Consider the following 19,800-nt stretch of genomic DNA (forward strand, 5'->3'; position numbering starts at 1 on the left):
CGGGCTGCGGGGCCGTGCGGGACCTGCTATGGGTTTGAGTCAGCTGATCTGCAATGATACGTTCAGACCCCGGCACTGATGACGTCACACAGGTGACCACACTTACCACCTCACCTCAAAGGGAGAGAGAGGACATGAATAAATTCATAAATAAAAAAAAATTAAAGATGCATTCCCCCAGGTCACACTGATCATCTTCATATACAGTCACTGATCATCTTTATACATTCACTGATCATTTATATATACATTCACTGATCATCTGTATATACAGTAACTTATTGTCTTTATATACAGTCACTGATCATCTGTATATACAGTAACTGATCATCTTTATATACATTCACTGATCATCTGTATATACAGTTACTTATTGTCTTTATATACAGTCACTGATCATCTTTATACATTCACTGATCATTTATATATACATTCACTGATCATCTGTATATACAGTAACTTATTGTCTTTATATACATTCACTGATCATCTGTATATACAGTTACTTATTGTCTTTATATACATTCACTGATCATCTGTATATACAGTTACTTATTGTCTTTATATACAGTCACTGATCATCTGTATATACAGTAACTTATTGTCTTTATATACATTCACTGATCATCTGTATATACAGTTACTTATTGTCTTTATATACAGTCACTGATAATACACATAAAAGGTTTGATTTAAAGTTTGTTGATCATAGTTTTTTTGATGTATGGTTCATTGCTACAGTTTTTGTTTTGTCACTGATTGCCTTCCATACTCTTCTACCCCCGTGCCCGGCCTCCCCTGCTAGCTAACAGGCTAACAGGCTAGCTCGGCGCTAGCAGCTCTTCAGTGTAATTAGTTGAGACGCACCGGCTCCATCACGTCCCGGTGCCGTTCGACCGAACCGAGCCTCTTGAGATCCCGCACAGAGCCCGCACACACCGCAGCAACACGCAGCAGCAGCAGCGACCACACGACTGAAGATGATTAAACTGTTTTCACTGAAGCAGCAGAAGAAAGACGAGGAATCTGCTGGAGGAAACCGAACAGGAGCCGGGGGGAAAAAAGCCAGCGCGGCCCAGCTCCGGATACAGAAAGGTAGGCTAGTTACCCGGGCTAGTTACCCGGGCCAGCGGCCGGTTAGCCGCACGACTAGTTAGCAGTAACCCGACGGGGTGCCCCCCACCCCCAGAACATAATGCGGGTCTATTTCTAACTCTAATGAAAAGAGCTAGTGCGCTAACTTTAGCATGGAGTGATGCGGGCTAACAGCTAGCCTGTGCTACATTTGAAAATAGACATTCAGACATAGACTGTCGTAGGGCTAGCATGCTAGCACACAGCTAGCACCCACTCAAAACACACAGCGAGTTGCTAACTGTTAGCCACTTCACAGGAACAGTGTGGGACAGCATCTCCACAGCGAACCAGGGGAACCATCGGTTTGTGTTCACCTGCTCCGATGAGTCTGTGGAACCTGCAGCTAACCAGCTAACCAGCTAACCAGTGAAAAGTCACCTCTCTTCAGTCTTTATTAACACTTCAGGTGACAGGTGGAGTCACGTGACCAGAAATCAACCAGAATCTGATGAACGACAGTCGTTACTGTTTACCATACACGTTACAGATCACGACCATGGTTACTGGTAACGTGAAACGCTACTTTATACAATAAACACTTGAATTTAAACTTCTGGGGAGCGGGATCACTTTCTGTTGGCGGGTTAGGGTTAATCTGCAGATGATGACTCGTCTCACTCACTTTGTGAAAACAGCTTCTGATGAAGACTGAGTGTGATTCATCTACCTGGACCCGTTACTGTCATGATCATCACCTTAATATTAGTATTTAATTCTCAGTGAATCCACTGAGTCCAAAATCAATTCATCCACCAAAGAAGATTCTGAGCAACCATTTTTTGAAGCGAAATACGTTTTATTCTTGTATTGATCAACTATTGATTATTGATCTTCTGTGAGGGGAACTGATGGAAAGTGTTTTTCTTTCCTGTGTCAGACATCAATGAGTTGAACCTGCCAAAGACGTGTGAGATCAACTTCCCTGACGACGATGACCTGCTCAACTTCAGACTCATCATCTCACCAGACGAGGTGCGTTGCTCCACTTCCTGTTTTCCACCATAAGCTGTGAGAAGCACAGCTGTAATTCACTTTCATCCGCTCAATAGTTTGATCATTAAAGGATCATCCCCCTTACACCATGAAAATACTTCACTATGGTTGGCTGTGGTCAGAAGTGTCCTGTAGTTCACCTGTACACCACTGCTATCATGACAACAGGGATAATGACGAATGTTTGTCTTTGTCTCACAGGGTTTTTACAAAGGAGGAAAGTTTGTCTTCAGCTTTAAGGTGAGAAACACCTGTCACCTGACCTACTGACTGTATATAAAGATGATCACTCACTGTATATAAAGACAATAAGTGACTGTATATATATAGATGATCAGTGACTTTATATAAAGATGATCACTGACTGTATATAAAGTCAATAAGTCACTGTATATAAAGACAATAAGTCACTGTATATATAGATGATCAGTGACTGACAGAAGTCGTCTTTCAGAAATATCTCATTAAACGTCTCCTTTGATTAATCTTTTTTTAGTGTATGTCCAATCGGCTAACATGGAGGATGTGTTTTTCAGGTAGGACAGGGTTATCCTCATGACCCCCCCAAGGTAAAGTGTGAGACGATGGTGTATCACCCCAACATTGACCTGGAAGGAAACGTCTGCCTAAATATCTTAAGGTTTGTATTCAGCTGCCGCAGCTTTGAACCAGCAGCCGCTTCACTTCCTCACTGTGTGTGTGTTTGTCCACAGAGAGGACTGGAAGCCTGTGTTGACAGTTAACTCCATCATCTACGGTCTACAGTATCTATTTCTAGTGAGTCTCACACTCAGAGCGCTTGCAACACATGGCAACTTTATACATCCAATAATAACCATCATCCAGCAGAAAGGAAATAAACTGATCCTGGTGATATTGATGCTTTGACACATGCTGATAAAAATTTGCTGAAACTGATGTGGCTCCATTTATTTGTTGTAATCAATACGTTCTGAGACACTTCACAATGTAAGTGATTGGTTGTCACGCCAAGCTGATGTGATGTCATCACAACATCATGGTCGGACCCCTGAGACGCATGAATTCAAAGTGAAGTGGAACGTCAGTCAGTTAATTAACCCACCTAGTTCGCTAGTAGCTAGCTTCAGTCATTGACCAGTTAGAACATTAAGATCCATCCATTAGTTAAAACGTATTGATTGATCGCCGTATTGTACCCCCCCCCCCCCCCCCCCTTTTCAGGAGCCGAACCCTGAGGATCCGTTGAACAAGGAGGCGGCGGAGGTTCTGCAGACGAACCGGCGGCTCTTTGAGCAGAATGTCCATCGCTCTCTGAGGGGCGGCTACGTTGGCGCCACCTACTTCGAGAGGTGTCTTAAATAACTCGGCGTCCCACCATCCCCCAGACTCCCCCCACTCCCCCCCCCTCCTCCGTCCTGCTCAGTGGCAGAAGCTGCTGAGACAGGAAGCCGCCCATCAGAAGACGACAGACCCATCCCCACACACACCCCACCTGCTCACACTTAGCCCCCATCTCTGTTTTATTTCTGAGACGCAGAATTCAACCGTTTACACGCCACAGGGGGGCGCTGACACACACCTGACTGGACTCAAAAAGATGGCTGATAGAGGGCCGTAGATGATGATGATGGGGGGGGGGGGGGGGGGGTAGTTGCTCAGGTGAGACAATGATTCGGTGAACGCCACAACGCCTCTGATACCCACATGGTTTTTATTTTTTTATTTTATGTGAGTGGTGGAAACACCTGAGTTTATCAGGTGGTCAGAAGGACACGCCCACCTCGTTTTTGCTGCCATTTATTCGTTCCTCACATCAGTCGGCAGCAAACTCCAAACTGGTCATGTTGTCATCAGGGAGCAGGGTTACTGACGTTATGGCAACGTGATGACAAGATGTTGGGAAGTCACTGGTGCTCACCGTGAAGAAACTCCCATCAGGCGGCCATTGTTTTGTCAGTAGTAACTCAAAGTCAACAGTTTCCTGCTGGTCACGAGTCAACGGCAGGAGGTGGGATGATGTCAGGAGCCTTAAATAAAAAAAGAATTATATAAAAAGTAATCATGCCTGCCTCTGATCACATGACACCAGATCAGATACAGGTCATACTGGTGGCCCCAAAAGATGCCAGCGTTAGCAACGTAAAGATTGATTGGTTTGGAGTTTGCTGCTACACACACATAGTATTAGGGGCGGAGCTAAGTGGCTCCTCTGTCATGGGGGTGGGACTATCCGTGTGTTTTAAAGGAGCAGGGGGGGGTTAAATGTTGGTGGGGTTATAGCAGGGCTTAAAATGTTTGACTATTGTGTATATTGAAACCCAGCTGTTCACATTGACTGCAATATGATTTATGTTAAATAAAATATGAACTTGAAAGATTAGAAATGTTGTGACGTGCCCAGAATCACTTCCTGTTCAGTGCCCTTGATCCACTGACACACTTCCTGTTGAAGGACCCTGACCTCTGATGTCTCCGTGTTGTGAAGAATGAAAGGCTTTCATCACATCTTTAGCTTCATCGCAAACAAAGACCATGTTCGGAACTTATGGTCAATTTCTCCCACATTTGTTCGTACAGTGAGTTTGTACGAACACGGCACATTCGATTCTAACCTCAGGAAAGTGTGTAAATGATAAACCTGAACGAGGACTGTAAACTGACTTAACGTCTGAACCATATAGGCAAAGGTTAGGAGTCCCCCCCAGGACTCCATCCTCCGACTGCTCAGGAGCATCATGTCCAGAACATGCAGGCACGAAGAGGCCACACCCACTGAGTCACATGATGACTTGATGATATTCACACCAGTTGGATCAGCCTGTGGCTTCAGTTTGTTACTGGGACATTTAATGTGGTCTGAATCCAGTCCTCAGTGGTTTTAGTTTTAGTTTTCATCATACAATGTTCATCAGTAATGATTTATACATGATTCATTAATTCATCATGTGTGATTTAGGTGTTCTTTTAGTTTTCCTGAGCAGTGCTGGTTCCATGTGTTCCTATTGTTACCACCTGGCTCAAGGCTGGCAACAAAAAGGGAGATCCACACACAGAGCTTTAAATCAAATAGAATTTATTTTACTGAGACAAAAGGATGAATGATCAGGCTGCTGCAGCAGGCCCTGCTGAGAGAGAGAGAGACACTCCCAGAAGACCAGTCCTTTATACTCTCTGGGACGGCCCACCCAGGTGGGCAGGTAAGTGGCTGAAGCCCCACCTACCACACTGAGCAAGGCACACAGGCAGGTAGAATGAGGGTCATCACACCATGTTCTCACGATCTAATGATCATATGTTCATATTGAGCGTAGTTCCGCCCCCAGCAGCTGGTTCCCTGACACGTTCACTGGCAAAGCTCCAACACGGCGCCTTGATTTCTTCGAGCTGCTCCCTCTGAAAACCAGCTCCACCCAGCTCCACCCTTTCTTCAGACTGGGTGTGATGCAACTCATTTGTGTTGTTGCTGATGGACGCTCTGGTGTGTTCCCTCTTCAGGTCCAGGAGGTCCCAGGACCACCAGCTGTTACTGATGCAGATTCAAATGAAGATTTTTTTGACAGAAGTGATTCTGACTGAAATGTTCATATGTTTTAATGTTCATATGTTAAACATGTTTTCTTGTTTCATTTATTTCTGACACTTTATTCACTCATTAATCAACAAACTAAATTGTCACGGCGTTTTTTTTTTACAGTTAAAGGATCTGGAGAGTGAGACGAGACGTCAGCTGATCAATCGATGGATCTGGTTCAGAAGAAAGATCAAAGGAGGACTGACGTTTTATTTAGTCATCAAAGGCAACAGAGTCACAACTGAATCAAAGTTTCTGTCCCGTCGTCTGTCCTCTCGTCTCCTCTGTCTCGCTCGGGGACAAGGCCCGGCCCTCAGGCCACGTGGTGCTGTGCGGTGATGAGCACCAGGGGGACCTCTTTGTCTCCAGTTCCCAGCAGAGGAAATATCCTCTCTGTAAACTCAGACGATCCAGTGAAGCTGTAGATCTCAGAGCCCGACTTGGCATTATAGAAGGACACCTGACCCACGTCCACGTCCAGGAAGACGCCCACCTGACGCAGCTTCTGAGGGTTCTTCACCTGCAGGACAGACACAAATGGAACCTGAGCGCAGACCAGACGTACATGGACGACAAGCTAATGTTAACACAGATGTCTGAGCAGACTTTTGGATGGACTGATTCCTTATTCATGATACAATCAATGATGATGACAGGGTTTGACTGGAGGTTTGGGTTCAACCTTGGTGAGTGGTGGTGCAGTGAGCGCCCTCAGCTGGCTGCCACTCCACCAGATGGCGTAGTATCCGTTAGAGGGACTCATGTCGAACAGACCTTTCCTCTGAGCCGACTCGCTGACCACGCCCACTTTCCAGTCCTTATTCTCCCCGACAAACACCTGAGACAGGTGAGAGCACATGGCAAGTGTTACTGTGTGTGTTACTGAGTGTGTGTGTGTGTTTCTTTGTGTGTGGGTCTGACCTCCCAGTAATGGCGTCCAGAGCCAAAGCCCTCCTTGGCGTTGACACAGGACCACACATCGAACCTGTGAGGACTGTTTCTGTAGAACTGCAGCTTCTCTCCTCGCTTCACCTGCTTCCTGTCCTCAGACAGGATGAGGAAGGGATACGCCGTCACCGGGTTCAACGTCACGTCCTCTGGAAGCCACAAGGAAACCGAAACATACCAACAGCTTGTTACTGGGGCACTAGAGGGGACATCACATGAACGATGACATGTGTCATCTCAGGCTTTATGAAAGCTAACACCACGTGTTTCCATCTATCTGCGGTTGGAGTCGCAGTGTGATGGTGGCGAGGAGCTGTGGCGTCGAGGCCCCGCCCACACACACTCTGGACCAAACAAGAGTCTGTCTCACCCGTCAATCATGGAGTCTCAGAACCTCTCTCTTAGAAATGTTTATTTAACGTCTTCTTAGATTTGTTTTGACTTGTCCACTTCTCATCTGCTAACATGGAATCCTATTGTGGCACCAGCCACCAGGGGGTGATCAAGACTCTCAGGCTTCCCTTTGAGGATTTGTCATGTTGTCATCTTTATTTACAGTCACCCCAATTTAGACATGACCACTCCGACTTCCAGTTTGCTGAGGGTTTGAGTTTCTCTATAACTTTGATATGTACAGAGCCTTGAGGTCATGTATATTATGATTTTACACTTTACAAATGAAATTGAAAAATTTAGTTAAACTAGTTAATCCTACCATCCACCTGAAAAACGTGGATGCTAGCAGCTAAATGGTTAGAGCAGTTGTTATAGATCCACATAATCAATCAAGTTTATTAAAATAGTTATAGCAATGATTGTAAGCAAACACATGTCTCAGAGAGCTGAAAATAAAAATGTGTAATGTTGTAAAACTCACCCATGTAGACCCGAGCCTTTTTATGTCCTGAGACGAAACACAAAGAGATTTTTACAAACACACGTTGATCATTTGTGATGGAGAAGAAAAGTGAGTGGGACACAGACCTGAGACGGCTTTGACCTTCTTCATATCTACAGAGGACAGGAAACCACGTGAGACCTTCCACAATCAAAGTGAAGTGTAGTGAGTGTGGTTGTGCTGGTTGTCCTCACCTCTCAGAGACCACTGACTCTTCCTCAGGTTGGCGCTGCTTCCTCTCAGACTGAGCATGCTCTCCGCCGCCATCATGTCTGTGGATGAAACTAACACACAAACTGCTTCAGCTTCAATAATGAATGATTCCACCACTTCTGTTTAATTTGTCCATATCTAAGATGTTCATGGTGTTAGTTGATAAAAGGGACGTTTTCATGATTAAAGGTCATATTCCACCACCAGCTCAACTCACAGGAGCCTCCGGAGCCCCGGGAGCGGACCTCCTCCATCCTGATGTCGTCCATCTTGTCTTTCACGTCTGTCAGAGAACTCTTCACCTCCGCCAGATTGAAATGGAGGGAGAACTCAGGGTCCTCGTCCACGTTGATCTGCAGATCGTCAGCCAGAGGCACTGTGGCCTCCTCGAAGCTCTGAGGAGGAGGAGGAGGAGGAGGTGAAGACTGATGAAGAGTTTTCTGTGGGTTCTTTGTTCCCTGATTACAGACGTGGGCCGTGTAAGGCTCTGGTAGAATATTCAACGTGACCAAACATTTCAAAATAATTTATCTGAATATCCACGTTCTAAAGATCTCAAGATTACTGTGATAATACTATTATAGATCACATTAATGTCTCATCAACACATGTGACTGACATGACTTTACCAGGATCGCTGCTGTGGCACATCCTGGATCTCGAAGGTGGATTGTGAATCAAAGATCATGATGGCAGCTGATCGATGATAACATTACAACAAGAACTCTTCATATACAATATGTCAACTAGGAAAACATCGCAAAGATGATATAACTTGCGATAAATAAACAAATATTGTCAATGGGATTAAAGTCTTTCTACTTTGGTTTCACTGATAACATCGACCTCATGCAGTGAGTTCCCACCTGCAGGAAACCGATGTGATCCTGACTGATGGCCTGGACTTCCAGTGTGGCCCTCCTGTCCATCAACTGGCTGAGCTCCGCCTCCAGACGGCTCACCAGCCCCTCCCCCTTTGACATGACGGCATCCAGCTGGTTCTCGATCCCGCCCACCACCCGCGTCCGGATCCGGTCGAGGGAAGCGGACACTTCGTCAAGCAGGTGTTCAACTTCCCCTCGCTGTCCATCTGCGTAGTTCTGAGACAAAACAATGGAAATAATGATCATTCAAGTCAAAGGGTTTGACTGAACATACATTACCAACACTTCAAGTTGAAATAGTTTGTTAATATTAGTGATATCAGCTAAAGTACCCTTGAGCAAGGCACTCAGGCCCAGCTGGACAAACTGGGACCAAAAGTTGACCTTCATTCAAGTTTTAAACGTTTTACTCAAACAAAAACATGTCGGACCTTCACTCCCTCCAGCTTCCTCCTGAGCACCGTCACGTGGATCTCTCGCTCTCTGATGCGGTTCAGGATTTCCTGCTCCGTCCTCGCCACCTGTTTCTGAACACACACGTGAACACGTCTCCGTCTCACCAACTGAATCACACCACGAGGACATCACATCGAGTCTCTGTCATTTACCTGTTTGCTGAGTCTCTCTGTCTGGACAGAGACAGTTTTGTGTGTTCGATGTTCCTCCAGGACACAAATGGCACAGATACACCTCTGACATGTCCGACAGTACACCTGCAGGGGCGAACACGTCAGGAACAAGTTCCTCCATTAATCCACGTGTGAGTGTCCCTGAGTGGACCAAAGTCAGCCCTGACAAGAACCTAACGAACATCTCTGCAGAGACCTGAACCTGTCCCTACCCGGGGACGACACCTGACCACCAGAGGACGAGGTCTGATTTGTGTCAAAGTCAGTTTTTTCTTTTTGATAAAAAAATTTTAAACTAAAGTAAGCTAAATAAATGTGAAAAAAGTCTCAACTTGGTTAAAAATGTACTAAAAATAAATGGACCTCGAATAACGACAAAGCTGAAATGATAATGTGTTTCCACTCACCTCCAGCAGGCGGCGGTGGAGCGAGCAGGTGCGGCCCCGCAGAGCCTCCAGAGGATCCATCAGCGGGTGTTTGGAGTAGAAGGGCGCGGTGTGATGTGGCCGCACATGCTCAGTGCAGTATGAGGCCGTGCAGGTGAGACAGGAGCTGACGGCAGGTTGTTTCCCACCTGTACACACATCACACCACACCACCTCCTCACCTGTCGCCACCGTCGCCACCGTCAAAAACGGGTTTGTGTCGCCAGTCGTCCACGGAGCCTCGTTCCCGCCCAGCGGCGGAAACCCCGCGGCTCCATAACGAGTCTCTTTGTATTTGTCTGCGATGAGAGCGAAGACTTTGTTGACGCTGAGCTGAGGTCGTTCATCGAACGGATGTTTGCACAGCGGACACGTGCACACGGGACTGGACGCCCAGTAACCTCCAATACACGCCTGCAAACAAATAAGAGAAGAAGAGTTTGAACCTGTATCAAAGTCACATGATCACTGAACCCTTCTGCACCTGTGGTCCTGTACCTGCACCTGAACTCCCTTAGAGGGCGCCATTTCTGAGCTTTAGGATGTTTGTGTTTCTTCTTTTGAGGGAAAAACAAGAAAGTCACCAGTTTTTAAGCCTCAGCACCGGGGACACCTAGTGGCCAAAGGCAATACTTTTCCAGGTTGTTCGATCGTTTCATTCTTGTGTCAACATGTTGTCTCTTGAACGATTTGACGAAAAGTCTTCATATCAGGAGCAAATGTTCACTTTTAACATTAATTCCATCACACTGACCTTGTTTGAGTCTGAAAAAGAACTGTTCTGATCGGTGGAGACAAACAAATGGAACGCGTGCTTCAGTTCAGGTGTAACCGGGACTCGGGTGTTGTGTGTCTTTACGTTACCTGGCAGAAGTTGTGTCCACAGGGAGTTGTGACTGGTTCCACGAACAGGTCCAGACAGATGGAGCAGGTTAACTCCTGCTCTGAGAACAGATCTAAAGGCGCCTCCGCCATCGACATCCTGCAAGACAGATCAGATTTAAAGAGTCAGAGGTCGGAGGTCAAACTGGCAATTCACGCTTTCTCAGTGGACACCGGACATGATGACATCACTTCCAGGAGGAACTATAGTTGTTTAAGACATGATAGACATGTTCCTGACATTTTCCTCACATGTTCCTCACATGTCCCACAGGTTCCCTATTTGAGAACAAATGTCTGAGTCAGTGTCTCTGGACATGTTCTGATCGTCTCCTGCAGCCTCCTGGTAACATGTGTGTAAAATGTCAGAGTCCATGTGAGGAACCAGCAGGACAATGTGTGGAAGCTTCCCAGTGAGCGAGTGGACGTGTGGATGAGGTTTCTAACACGTGACGTGAAACTAGAAGAACACAAACATCTCAGGATGAAGAAGAGGAGCCGGACACGTAGAAGATGAAGACGTCCACTTGGAAACACGAGGAGATTCCAGATCTTCTGGTGATGAGGGCCGACCCCGTGTGGACGAGATGTAAACAACAACACTGGTCTTTCCACAGCAGAGTTTACACGTCATGTCCCGCCTCCTGCTTCTCTACAGGCTCCGCCCCTTTGCCAAAGACCCGCCCCTCACCTGGATGTTCCACATGTTCCTGTTGTTGCAATCTCTGTTGACGGCTGAATGTACAGCATAAATGAACACAACGAAAGGCAGTGGTCCAACTTTATCTATTCAATGCACAATATTCACATTATTATCAATTCATATTTACAACATCTGTTCAGTGCACAATATTTAGCTTCAGTTCAAGCACATGTTCTGCAGAGGAGCTGCTGCTGCAGAACAAAGTCTTCAATGGGCTTTGATTTGAATATGACCATAAATGACTATTTCCTTGTACTCAAAAAAATACAAGTACTATACAGGATGAAGTCATGCATCTTCCGGTCCTGCAAATATTTCACAAAAACAAAAATGCTAAACAAAAGAACGAATTCCGTAAACAGCAAGGTTATAGTGCTTTTATTTTGAAACGAATGGTTAATTTTCTCTGTTTCTTCTTCTGTGAACAAAATATTTATCTGTCTATGACACAAACGCACTTCTAACACTTCCCGAACCCGTTTCAAAGTAAAAGCACTGCAGCGTTTCACTTTCTGAATCATTCATTTGATCTCACGGGGCTTTGATGGCTTTGATGGCTTTGATTGTTATCGACAGACCGGAAGATGCTCGCCCTCAGCCCGTGGAGTCCTGGGGTTTAGTCTGTGACCGACTTGTTTCGAAGGCAAAGCGATAAACCTGCAACTCCGCGGCCGGTAGCCGACACGCTGCCGTGTGAACAACCGACCACCGACAAACAGACAACCGAGGCGCAGACAACCGACCACTGACAAACAGACAACCGAGGCGCAGACAACCGACCACCACAAACAGACAACCGAGCCGCAGACAACCGACCACCGACACACAGCTCCGAGACTGCGAGATCGACCGGTACGCGACCACTGCTCTACAGGTTAAGGTTTCAGGCGTCATGCTAAACTATGCTAAGCTAAGCAATGCATGTCAACAAGTGAGTTTCAGGACATGTGGAAGTGGAACGAAGCGCAGACGTGACAGTATGAGACTGATCCTCGATCAGCTGCGTCACACTTTCACCTGAGAACAGGTCAGAACGTTCAGACGAATTGGAACTGGACTAAGTCAGACTAAATCAATCAAACTCGATCAAAACACCTTTAGATTCAAAATGTGAGTGACACGTATTGAGCTGAAGCACCAACCTGGTTCAGCTGGAGGCAGCTTCTTCTTCTCTTCCTCTGTTCAGGACTTCTCTTCCAAATCCGGAAACTCTGGTTCATGTGGGCGGGGCCGTCCTCCGTGGGCGGTGCCTCACAGGTGCACAAAGGGCTCAGGTGAGTTTCGGGGGCGGAGCCGGTTTTTCTTCCTTCGTATAAACTTAATCTAAATTATGTTTCAGGTTTAAGAGTAAACGTCAAAGTAAAAATAAACTAATCCATTTAAATAGACCAATTCTAATGAATCAATTCTGAGAAGATAAAGGATAATTACAAGAAATCCTAAATACATTTTTAATGCTTTATAAAATCAAATTTTCTAATTAAACTCATGTGGGGGGGCAAACAATGTCTATGAATAATTATGAACATTGTAGAATTGCTCAGAGGCAGGGGCAGGGTTATGCATGTTTGTCATGTTTGTGGAGGACAGACGGGATAGAGGACATTCCTGAGTGAGCTGGTCAACCCAGTTTGAGGCCTGGTTGTCCTGGTCTGTGATTGGCTCATTCTTCAGCCTTCATAATGCAATAACACCCTTTCCACTGTATGGAGGCAAATGTCGGCCACAAACAGAAAAATAAATAAGTAATGTGCTCGAGCAGATCAAAATCAGCGCAGACGATGAATGTCTCAAATTTATTGTCTAAGAAAACATTACTTTGTAGATTTTGACCTTGAAAAAAAAAGAGATTACATTACAAGATAGATTTCAAAAGATTAAGATGTATTTATTAGTCCCAAACACAGACACACTCATGCAGGTTAGGGAAATGTAACCTCTGCTTTTGACCCATCAGGTGCAGGACACACAGAGCAGTGAGCGACCATGTACGGCGCTCGGGGAGCAGATGTTGGGGGAGTAAGGTGCCTTGCTCAGGGACACTAGACAGGGTAGGGAGATTCTTGGATTTTTGGACAGATCAATCCAGGTTCGTCTTTTGTTGTCTCTCCGTGGAGTCGAACCAGAGACCTTCTCTGCCCATAGTCCAAGTTTCTGCCACTAGACCACCGCCTCTCTCAAAAGGGCCAATAACCGTATTATCCAAATAGATCACTTCCCTCCCAAAACACAGGTTCTCTTGTGGTTCTAGAGTCTGTCAGAGTAGAACATGAGGAAGAACCTTCAGCTCCCAGGCTCCTCTCCTGTGGAACCAGCTCCCACGCTGGGTTCTAGAGTCTGACACCATCTCCACAGTTAAGGTTAAACTAAATCTCCTCACATTTTATTTAATTTAATAACTTATTTAAAAATCTTGAATAATCTCTTCCAAAATGTAAACCGTGGTTTGATAAAGGTATTATGGCTAATGTTAAAATGCAGATATTTAACAGTTGGAATCATAAACTAGTGAAATAAACAAAAGATTAATTCAGATTTTGTCTCAGTGAAAAAAAACAACGAAACATGAGTTGAACTGATTTAGTTTTTATACAAATAATAAAAACACAAGAGGTAATTGCACATTTCCTATAAACAACCTCAGGCCCAACTCATCTTCATCTCCTCATCTTCATCAGCACCTGGTCCCATCTTCAGTGCTTCAGAGTTTGTGTGAAGTTTCTCCTCAGAAGTCTTTGTAATGTAACAACCTGAAAACACAGCTCGATTCAATCCACAGCATGCTAACATGCTAACATGCTAACATTAAATGAAGCAAACTTTATAACTGCAGAGAAATCATTAAGTTTACCTGAAGAGGGGGGCGTGTCCTTTGTTGTTAGCCAATGAGAAGAAGCCGCTATGTGGGGAGAAGTCCAGGCAGCTTGCTCGATGAACAATGTTCCTCTTGGAGACGGGGAAGTTGGAGAAGATGCTGAGGCTGGACAGGTGGACCTGAGGGGACAGAACCGGGACAGAACCGCATCAGAACCGGGACTGAACAGGCTGTGTCAGTAAACCTGTATCAGAGCCGCTATCAGAGGCTGTGGCTGAGGGGTAGAGTGGTCGTCCTCCAACCTGAAGGTCGGCAGTGCGATCCCCAGTCTGACCCATCTGCATGCCTAAGTGTCCTTGGGCAAGATGCTGAACCCTGAATGCCCCCCCCCCCCCCCATAGAATAAGTAAGTGCTGTGAATAGATGCACTGTATGAATGTGTGTGTAAAGGAGTGAATGTAGAACTGTAAAGAGCTTTGAGTCATCAAGACTAGAAAAAAGATTCATAAATACCAAACCATTACTCCCCTGCTGTTTTCTAACCACCAGCATCTTACCAGCTTTACAGCCTCGTCCTCGGCTCGGGAGGCCATGGCCAGAATTTCAGAGGTGGGGTTGAAGGTCAGGGAGGTCACTGAGGTCAACAGGTTCATCACAGCCTTCAGAGGCTTCGGATTGGCTGAGTTAAGACACGCCTCCTGAGAATAGATGTTGACCACCCCCGACTGAGAGCTGCAACAGACAGAAGATCAATCAATCCACTGCCCCCCCAATCTTAGCCAGTAGAATACAAGGCAGGATGTGTGTGGGCGTGTCTTACCCGCAGGCCAGGTACTGGCCGTTACGAGAGGCAGCGATGGACGTCCCCGTCACACAACCGACATCTGTGAACTTGTTCACACAACGACTGCTGCGCACATCCCACACGTACACCTCCCCCTCCTCTGCACACACACAAACACGCGTCACAAGACTGACAGTGGGACATTTGTGATGTCACAGACTCGGAAGGTCGTGGACTCACCTGAGTTGACGAAGACTTTGCTGCCGTCGTGGGAGAAGGCGACGCCGCTGACGTCACCGTTAATCTTCATACTGCAAACCACCTCCTTAGTCTGAAGACACACACCTGGCTGTCACCACCAGTCACCCGCTGACACAGCCCCCCCTGCTGGTGGGCCCTAACAGGACACTGGTACTGTACAGGATCCAGTTTAAATTATATTCTTTCTTTATGCAGCAGAAAGTCGAGGCCTTTGTTTTCTGTCTCTGACATCATCATCATGTTTCCTCACATTTATTACATTTTATTACATTTCAGAAACTTTTAGTCGATGCTCCAGCAAATGACATCAAAGGAAGTCAAAATAAGGATGTAGAGGTCACAGGTTAACTCGTTATTAAAGCTGAGATGAGACTGTAGCGGATGAAGGTGAACGTCACCCACCTTGAGTGTGAGGAGGTGCAGGTACCCACGAGTCCCAGTGAGCAGCAGAGCGCCTCCATCAGGACAAACTGAGAACTCCTTCACTCTGTTTTCATTCAGACCTAAAGCAACAAACAGCAGCAGCTAGCAGACTTTTATTCTGAAAGGGTTAAAGAAAATGAATGTGTCTCTCGATCTCTGACCTCTGACAGTGTGGACAGGTGTGACCCGGCCCTCCATCATGTCGTACAGGTAGAACATCTTGTTCCTCAGACCGGTGGCGATCACCGTCTCTCCGTCCACACTGAACTGTGCTCTGTGGACAGGGAAACGCTCCAGGTGGATGCTCTGGATCTTTGGGTTTGTCTTCCCGTCCACCTGAGGGGCGAGACATAAAGTGTCACATGATCGGCTCCACCAGACATCGGACAGCGGCAGCTGATCGCCTGTCCGTACCTGAAAGAGGGACACTGATTGGTCGAGGCCAGCTGTCATGACGACTTGAGCGGAGGGGTGGAACTGGACAGTGGTCAGTTTGTCCTCGGATGGACGAGCGCTGTTGGCGGGAAGACACTTCTTCATCTGTGACAGGACAGAGACAACATCATCATCATCACCACCATCGTCACAATGTAAAAAACTAAATTGAATTTAACGATCACTGACTCTTAAGATGCCGCTGGATAAGCGCTCTGGAGACGCCACAAAGTTTCCTGTCCTCCTCAGCAGGTCGTCCTCCTCCTCATCATCATCACCGTCTTCGTCCTCAGCTGCTTCAGGAACAGACACAGGCATTGTTTCATTGTTCAGAAGAAACAAGAATAAAGTCAAGAAAACCGTTTGTACCGTTGGGTTTCTTCTTCCTGCTGCTGCTCTCCGCCCACAATGGAGCTCCGCCCATCGACTTCTGAAACCTGAAACACAATGTGTTCAGCAGCTGACACACACCCAAGGTAAACATGAGGTGTGTGTGTGTGTGTGTGTGTGTGGACTCACTGCTCCCTCATCCTCTGCTGAAGTTTGTGTTTGGTCATGACCGATTCAGCGTCTCCTCTCATCAGGTCTTTACGGTAACGATGCTTCATGTCCACCCTGGAACACACACACACACGTTTGTACAGCTGTCTTAGTGAGGACACTCATTGGCATAATGCATCCCCTAACCCTTCAAACTAAAAGCCTAACCCAAGTCTTAACCCGCAAACAGTCCAACAGGGGGGGGTCACAATATGAGGATGACACTCACTCTTCCTCCAGCTCGTCATCTTCGTCCACCCAGGCGGCCTCTCTGGTTGGTCGGTGCTGCAGAGGAGCCTCGTCCTCCTCAGACTCCACGTCTTCGTCTTCCACTGACAAACGTTCAGCTTCGTCTTCGTCCTCCTGCTCAAGTAAACACATCACAACATTGTTTACTTTTTAACCAGGAGAAAATAAAGTTCTGACTTGAAGTCTGGAAGCAAACGCATGAAATCACTGACAATTAAAACTAGTGTTGTCAGTTAAACACGTTATTAACAACGTTAACGCAAACTCTCACACTTTCGCCGTGTGACAAACGCTTTTGCATGTTTTTCACACGCAATCACGCCACACATCCAATTTCTCACGGCAAAAACAAAAAAGGATCTTTGAAAAAAAAAAAAAAACTATAACTAAATTGATTTAAACTTTCGTTCATGTGAGGAGACAAAAATGTTGGTGGTTGACTAAGTCACAATCATTTTTTAAAACGTCATCGTATCAGGCCGTCGTGAGGTACGAGGAGCGGGTCAGTGAGTCCGTGTGTGTGTGTGTGTGTGTGCGTGTGTGTGCTCCCAGATAGCGCACTGAGGCTCCGCCCCCCGCTCAGAGACAGTGAGATCAGAGCTCGTTCACGTGAAGCAGCCGCTCAGTGACTCACTGCTTCACAATGGAAACAGTGAAAACACAGAGTTTCTCTGGTCTCAGCTGATCACAGATCAGCGCCTCAGCTTCTTGATCAGAGCAGAAGCTGCAGTTGGATTCTATCGAGCTTCAGTTTCTGTGTTCGCCTCCAGTCTGACCTGCTCTCACTTTTTGTTTTAATATTTCGCAACTAAAATATATATTGTTAAGCTGCTAGGCTGCAGCTATATGTTTTTATTTATTTTAAAATAGGGTACTTCTTATTTCATACATTTTCCACAAATCTGGGGAGGACTCAAATAGCCCTACACAGTTCTGTGTTTAATCTGTTTCATAGCAGGCCGACACTTGCCTGTGTGTTTTGTTTGAAAAACACACAGGCAAGTTGGCTGTGAACAGAGCCTGACTGCTCTGTTCACAGCCAACTTGAAAAAAAGAAAACATTAAGCCATAGTTTAACTGCACTATAGTCCTTGTTTACCTGAAATGTGAACTTTATAATTTCATTTTGTACCGCCCTGTTTGGCAATGTTGTTTTTCAATAAAATAAAACATTTGCATAAAGCAAGCCAATCCACATTTCCAAAGTGATTAGATAAATAGATAAAAATGTGTGATTTGTTGTGACTAATTTTGAGTTAACTAAATGTGATTAATCGTGATTACATATTTTAATCGTTTGACAGCACTAATTAAAACCTGAGTTAGAAAGTTTCTCTTCATCAATGATTTGAAAAGATAAACTGTAATGATCCTTTTTTTCATATTGTAACGTTATAAATGTTTGTTTGCTTTGTGTATTATTTCATAATGTTTTCTAGCTCACTGCATTGTACTTATGTTATTATCGAGCAGATGTCTGTTAACATCCCTAACCCTAAGTGTAGTTCACATAGTTTAGTTGACATTTTACATATATTGAATCTATTGACAAACCAGGTTTGTCTTTTGTTCAATTTTAAGTTTTATTTCTTCACCAACGTCTTGAATAAAACAACATGACACCTCCGGCCACCAGGTGTCACCAGCGCAGAGCATGAAAGTGAGACAGTTTCATCGAGGCGTAGAAACGGTGGAATTAGCTGAAGTAGTTTAAATGGAGATGAAATGGACTCAAACCTCCAGGATCCGGCCCCGCAGCTCGTCCTCCGTCCCGAACAGCAGCTGCTCGAGCAGCCGCACCGAGGGGTCGTCCTCCCGCAGCCCCGACACGCTGCGGACGTTCCCCCGCCTCTTCTGCTCCTCCTGCCCCGGATCGCTGCTCTCCTGCCCCGGCTCGCTGCTCTCCACTCGGCCTCTCTTCCTGACACCTCTCGGCTCCGGCAGCGGAATCACGTCCTCCATGTTTCTGACTCCGAACAAGAAGCTTCAGCTTCAACGTGAACGCACGTGTGTTTATTCCTAATACGTCACGGTTTCTTCTTCTCCTGATGAAGTCCCGGTAGACTACACGTTACAGAGCGCGACGCTGCCCCCTTCCGGTGTCAATGCGTCACTTTCTGAATAAATAAAAATGAAGCTGAAGGTCCCAGGCCAGTCTTCAGACTCCAGAGATTTGTGGACTTCAACAACATGTTTGCAAAGAACCTTTAGAAAACTAGGCCCTGATGTTCTCGTCATAATATCCTTATCACTTCTTGTACTATTTATAAATAACGTTTCCTTCCTGACAGAGGGTCAGGTGACCATAATCAATCAATCAATTAAATTCTATTTGTAGAGCCAATATTCACAGATCACAGTTTGTCTCCTGGTCTTTAACCAGGTGAGACGTCCTCTGCTCTTCACCCTCAACAAGAGTCAAACTACTGAAGCCTTCAACAGGTAGAGAAGGTAGAGACCTCAGAGACATGTGAGGACCCGTCTCCCAGGACTGACACTAGTCAACAGAGGTCCAGTGTAACAGAGGACATCAGAGGGACAGTGTTTTAGCTTTGATTAGAATAAACATTCTAATGTTGCCCTCTCAATCTTGGTCCACCACCGTATCAGAAGCCAGCACAACACAGAATCGTGCTGGCTTCACCATCACGATCTCTGATTCTCGATCCACCATCTTAATCCAGGATGTGGACTGTGGACTATGAGCAAAGTGACTCCGGGGAAGAAGTCCAGTCAGTAACATATATTGATGAGATATTAATATCTTTGATGTGATAAGGAAGGAGAGGCGAAAAGAGAAGCTCTGTATGTCATGTGACCCCGACCTTCTAGACCTATAGCAGCAGAACTGAGATCAGGTCTAAGACGAACCAGGACCGGCTCTGACTAGAAGCTTTATCGTAGAGGAAGGTTTGAATCCTCAACGTACAGAGGGAGTCTGCCTCCACAGCTGAAGCTGAGATGATTCCACAGGAGAGGAGCTTGATGCTGAAGCTCTGGCTCCTCCTCCTCCTCTAGAGACTTTAGG

General features: G+C 45.9%; 3 protein-coding genes across 6 annotated transcripts; 1 reads left to right on the forward strand and 2 right to left on the reverse strand.

Moving 5' to 3' along the window:
• The first annotated feature begins 795 nt into the window (after positions 1–795).
• On the forward strand, positions 796–4,490 carry ube2m (ubiquitin conjugating enzyme E2 M). Its single transcript, XM_062408748.1, has 6 exons — positions 796–1,095; positions 2,015–2,109; positions 2,332–2,370; positions 2,667–2,770; positions 2,844–2,907; positions 3,334–4,490. Exons 1-6 carry the CDS (start codon positions 981–983, stop codon positions 3,472–3,474), a joined length of 558 nt encoding a protein of 185 aa, XP_062264732.1. The 5' UTR covers positions 796–980; the 3' UTR covers positions 3,475–4,490.
• A 678-nt stretch (positions 4,491–5,168) lies between these two features.
• Positions 5,169–12,532, reverse strand: LOC133971200 (E3 ubiquitin-protein ligase TRIM39). 3 transcript variants are annotated; one of them, XM_062408463.1, is made up of 13 exons: positions 12,408–12,532; positions 10,545–10,662; positions 9,663–10,094; positions 9,235–9,339; positions 9,058–9,153; positions 8,609–8,842; positions 7,960–8,137; positions 7,724–7,813; positions 7,616–7,642; positions 7,509–7,535; positions 6,605–6,780; positions 6,366–6,521; positions 5,169–6,203 (listed from the first exon to the last, which is right to left on the reverse strand). In XM_062408463.1, exons 2-13 carry the CDS (start codon positions 10,659–10,661, stop codon positions 5,997–5,999), a joined length of 1,845 nt encoding a protein of 614 aa, XP_062264447.1. In that variant the 5' UTR covers position 10,662; positions 12,408–12,532; the 3' UTR covers positions 5,169–5,996. The 3 variants fall into 3 exon arrangements, with proteins under 3 accessions (XP_062264447.1, XP_062264446.1, XP_062264445.1); XM_062408462.1 differs by lacking the exon at positions 12,408–12,532 and adding an exon at positions 11,039–11,211 and having other exon boundaries at positions 9,058–9,147; XM_062408461.1 differs by lacking the exon at positions 12,408–12,532 and adding an exon at positions 11,039–11,211.
• Positions 12,533–13,835: 1,303 nt separating this feature from the next.
• Positions 13,836–18,816, reverse strand: utp18 (UTP18 small subunit processome component). 2 transcript variants are annotated; one of them, XM_062407888.1, is made up of 13 exons: positions 18,510–18,816; positions 16,753–16,886; positions 16,503–16,598; positions 16,353–16,420; positions 16,173–16,279; positions 15,963–16,088; positions 15,710–15,884; positions 15,528–15,628; positions 15,105–15,195; positions 14,901–15,024; positions 14,638–14,812; positions 14,117–14,259; positions 13,836–14,015 (listed from the first exon to the last, which is right to left on the reverse strand). In XM_062407888.1, the coding sequence occupies exons 1-13, from the start codon at positions 18,732–18,734 to the stop codon at positions 13,991–13,993; spliced, it is 1,590 nt and encodes a 529-aa protein (XP_062263872.1). In that variant the 5' UTR covers positions 18,735–18,816; the 3' UTR covers positions 13,836–13,990. The 2 variants fall into 2 exon arrangements, with proteins under 2 accessions (XP_062263872.1, XP_062263874.1); XM_062407890.1 differs by having other exon boundaries at positions 16,173–16,276; positions 18,510–18,815.
• Between the last annotated feature and the right edge of the window lie 984 nt (positions 18,817–19,800).

Source organism: Platichthys flesus, chromosome 16 (genome assembly GCF_949316205.1).
Source record: "Platichthys flesus chromosome 16, fPlaFle2.1, whole genome shotgun sequence".
NCBI classification, from domain to species: Eukaryota; Metazoa; Chordata; class Actinopteri; order Pleuronectiformes; family Pleuronectidae; genus Platichthys; species Platichthys flesus.

Coding starts and splice junctions, on each gene's coding strand:
- ube2m (XM_062408748.1), top strand. CDS start 981: ATGATTAAACTGTTTTCACTGAAGCAGCAGAAGAAAGACGAGGAATCT. Junction 2,110..2,331: donor TCATCATCTCACCAGACGAG/GTGCGTTGCTCC, acceptor TTTGTCTCACAG/GGTTTTTACAAAGGAGGAAA. Junction 2,908..3,333: donor GTCTACAGTATCTATTTCTA/GTGAGTCTCACA, acceptor CCCCCTTTTCAG/GAGCCGAACCCTGAGGATCC.
- LOC133971200 (XM_062408461.1), bottom strand. CDS start 11,196: ATGACGTGTAAACTCTGCTGTGGAAAGACCAGTGTTGTTGTTTACATC. Junction 8,843..9,057: donor GGAAGCTGGAGGGAGTGAAG/GTCCGACATGTT, acceptor GTTTTGTCTCAG/AACTACGCAGATGGACAGCG. Junction 7,814..7,959: donor CCGGGGCTCCGGAGGCTCCT/GTGAGTTGAGCT, acceptor TTTGTGTGTTAG/TTTCATCCACAGACATGATG.
- utp18 (XM_062407888.1), bottom strand. CDS start 18,734: ATGGAGGACGTGATTCCGCTGCCGGAGCCGAGAGGTGTCAGGAAGAGA. Junction 16,887..18,509: donor TGCGGGGCCGGATCCTGGAG/GTTTGAGTCCAT, acceptor TTACTTGAGCAG/GAGGACGAAGACGAAGCTGA. Junction 15,629..15,709: donor ACCTGTCCACACTGTCAGAG/GTCAGAGATCGA, acceptor TTGTTGCTTTAG/GTCTGAATGAAAACAGAGTG.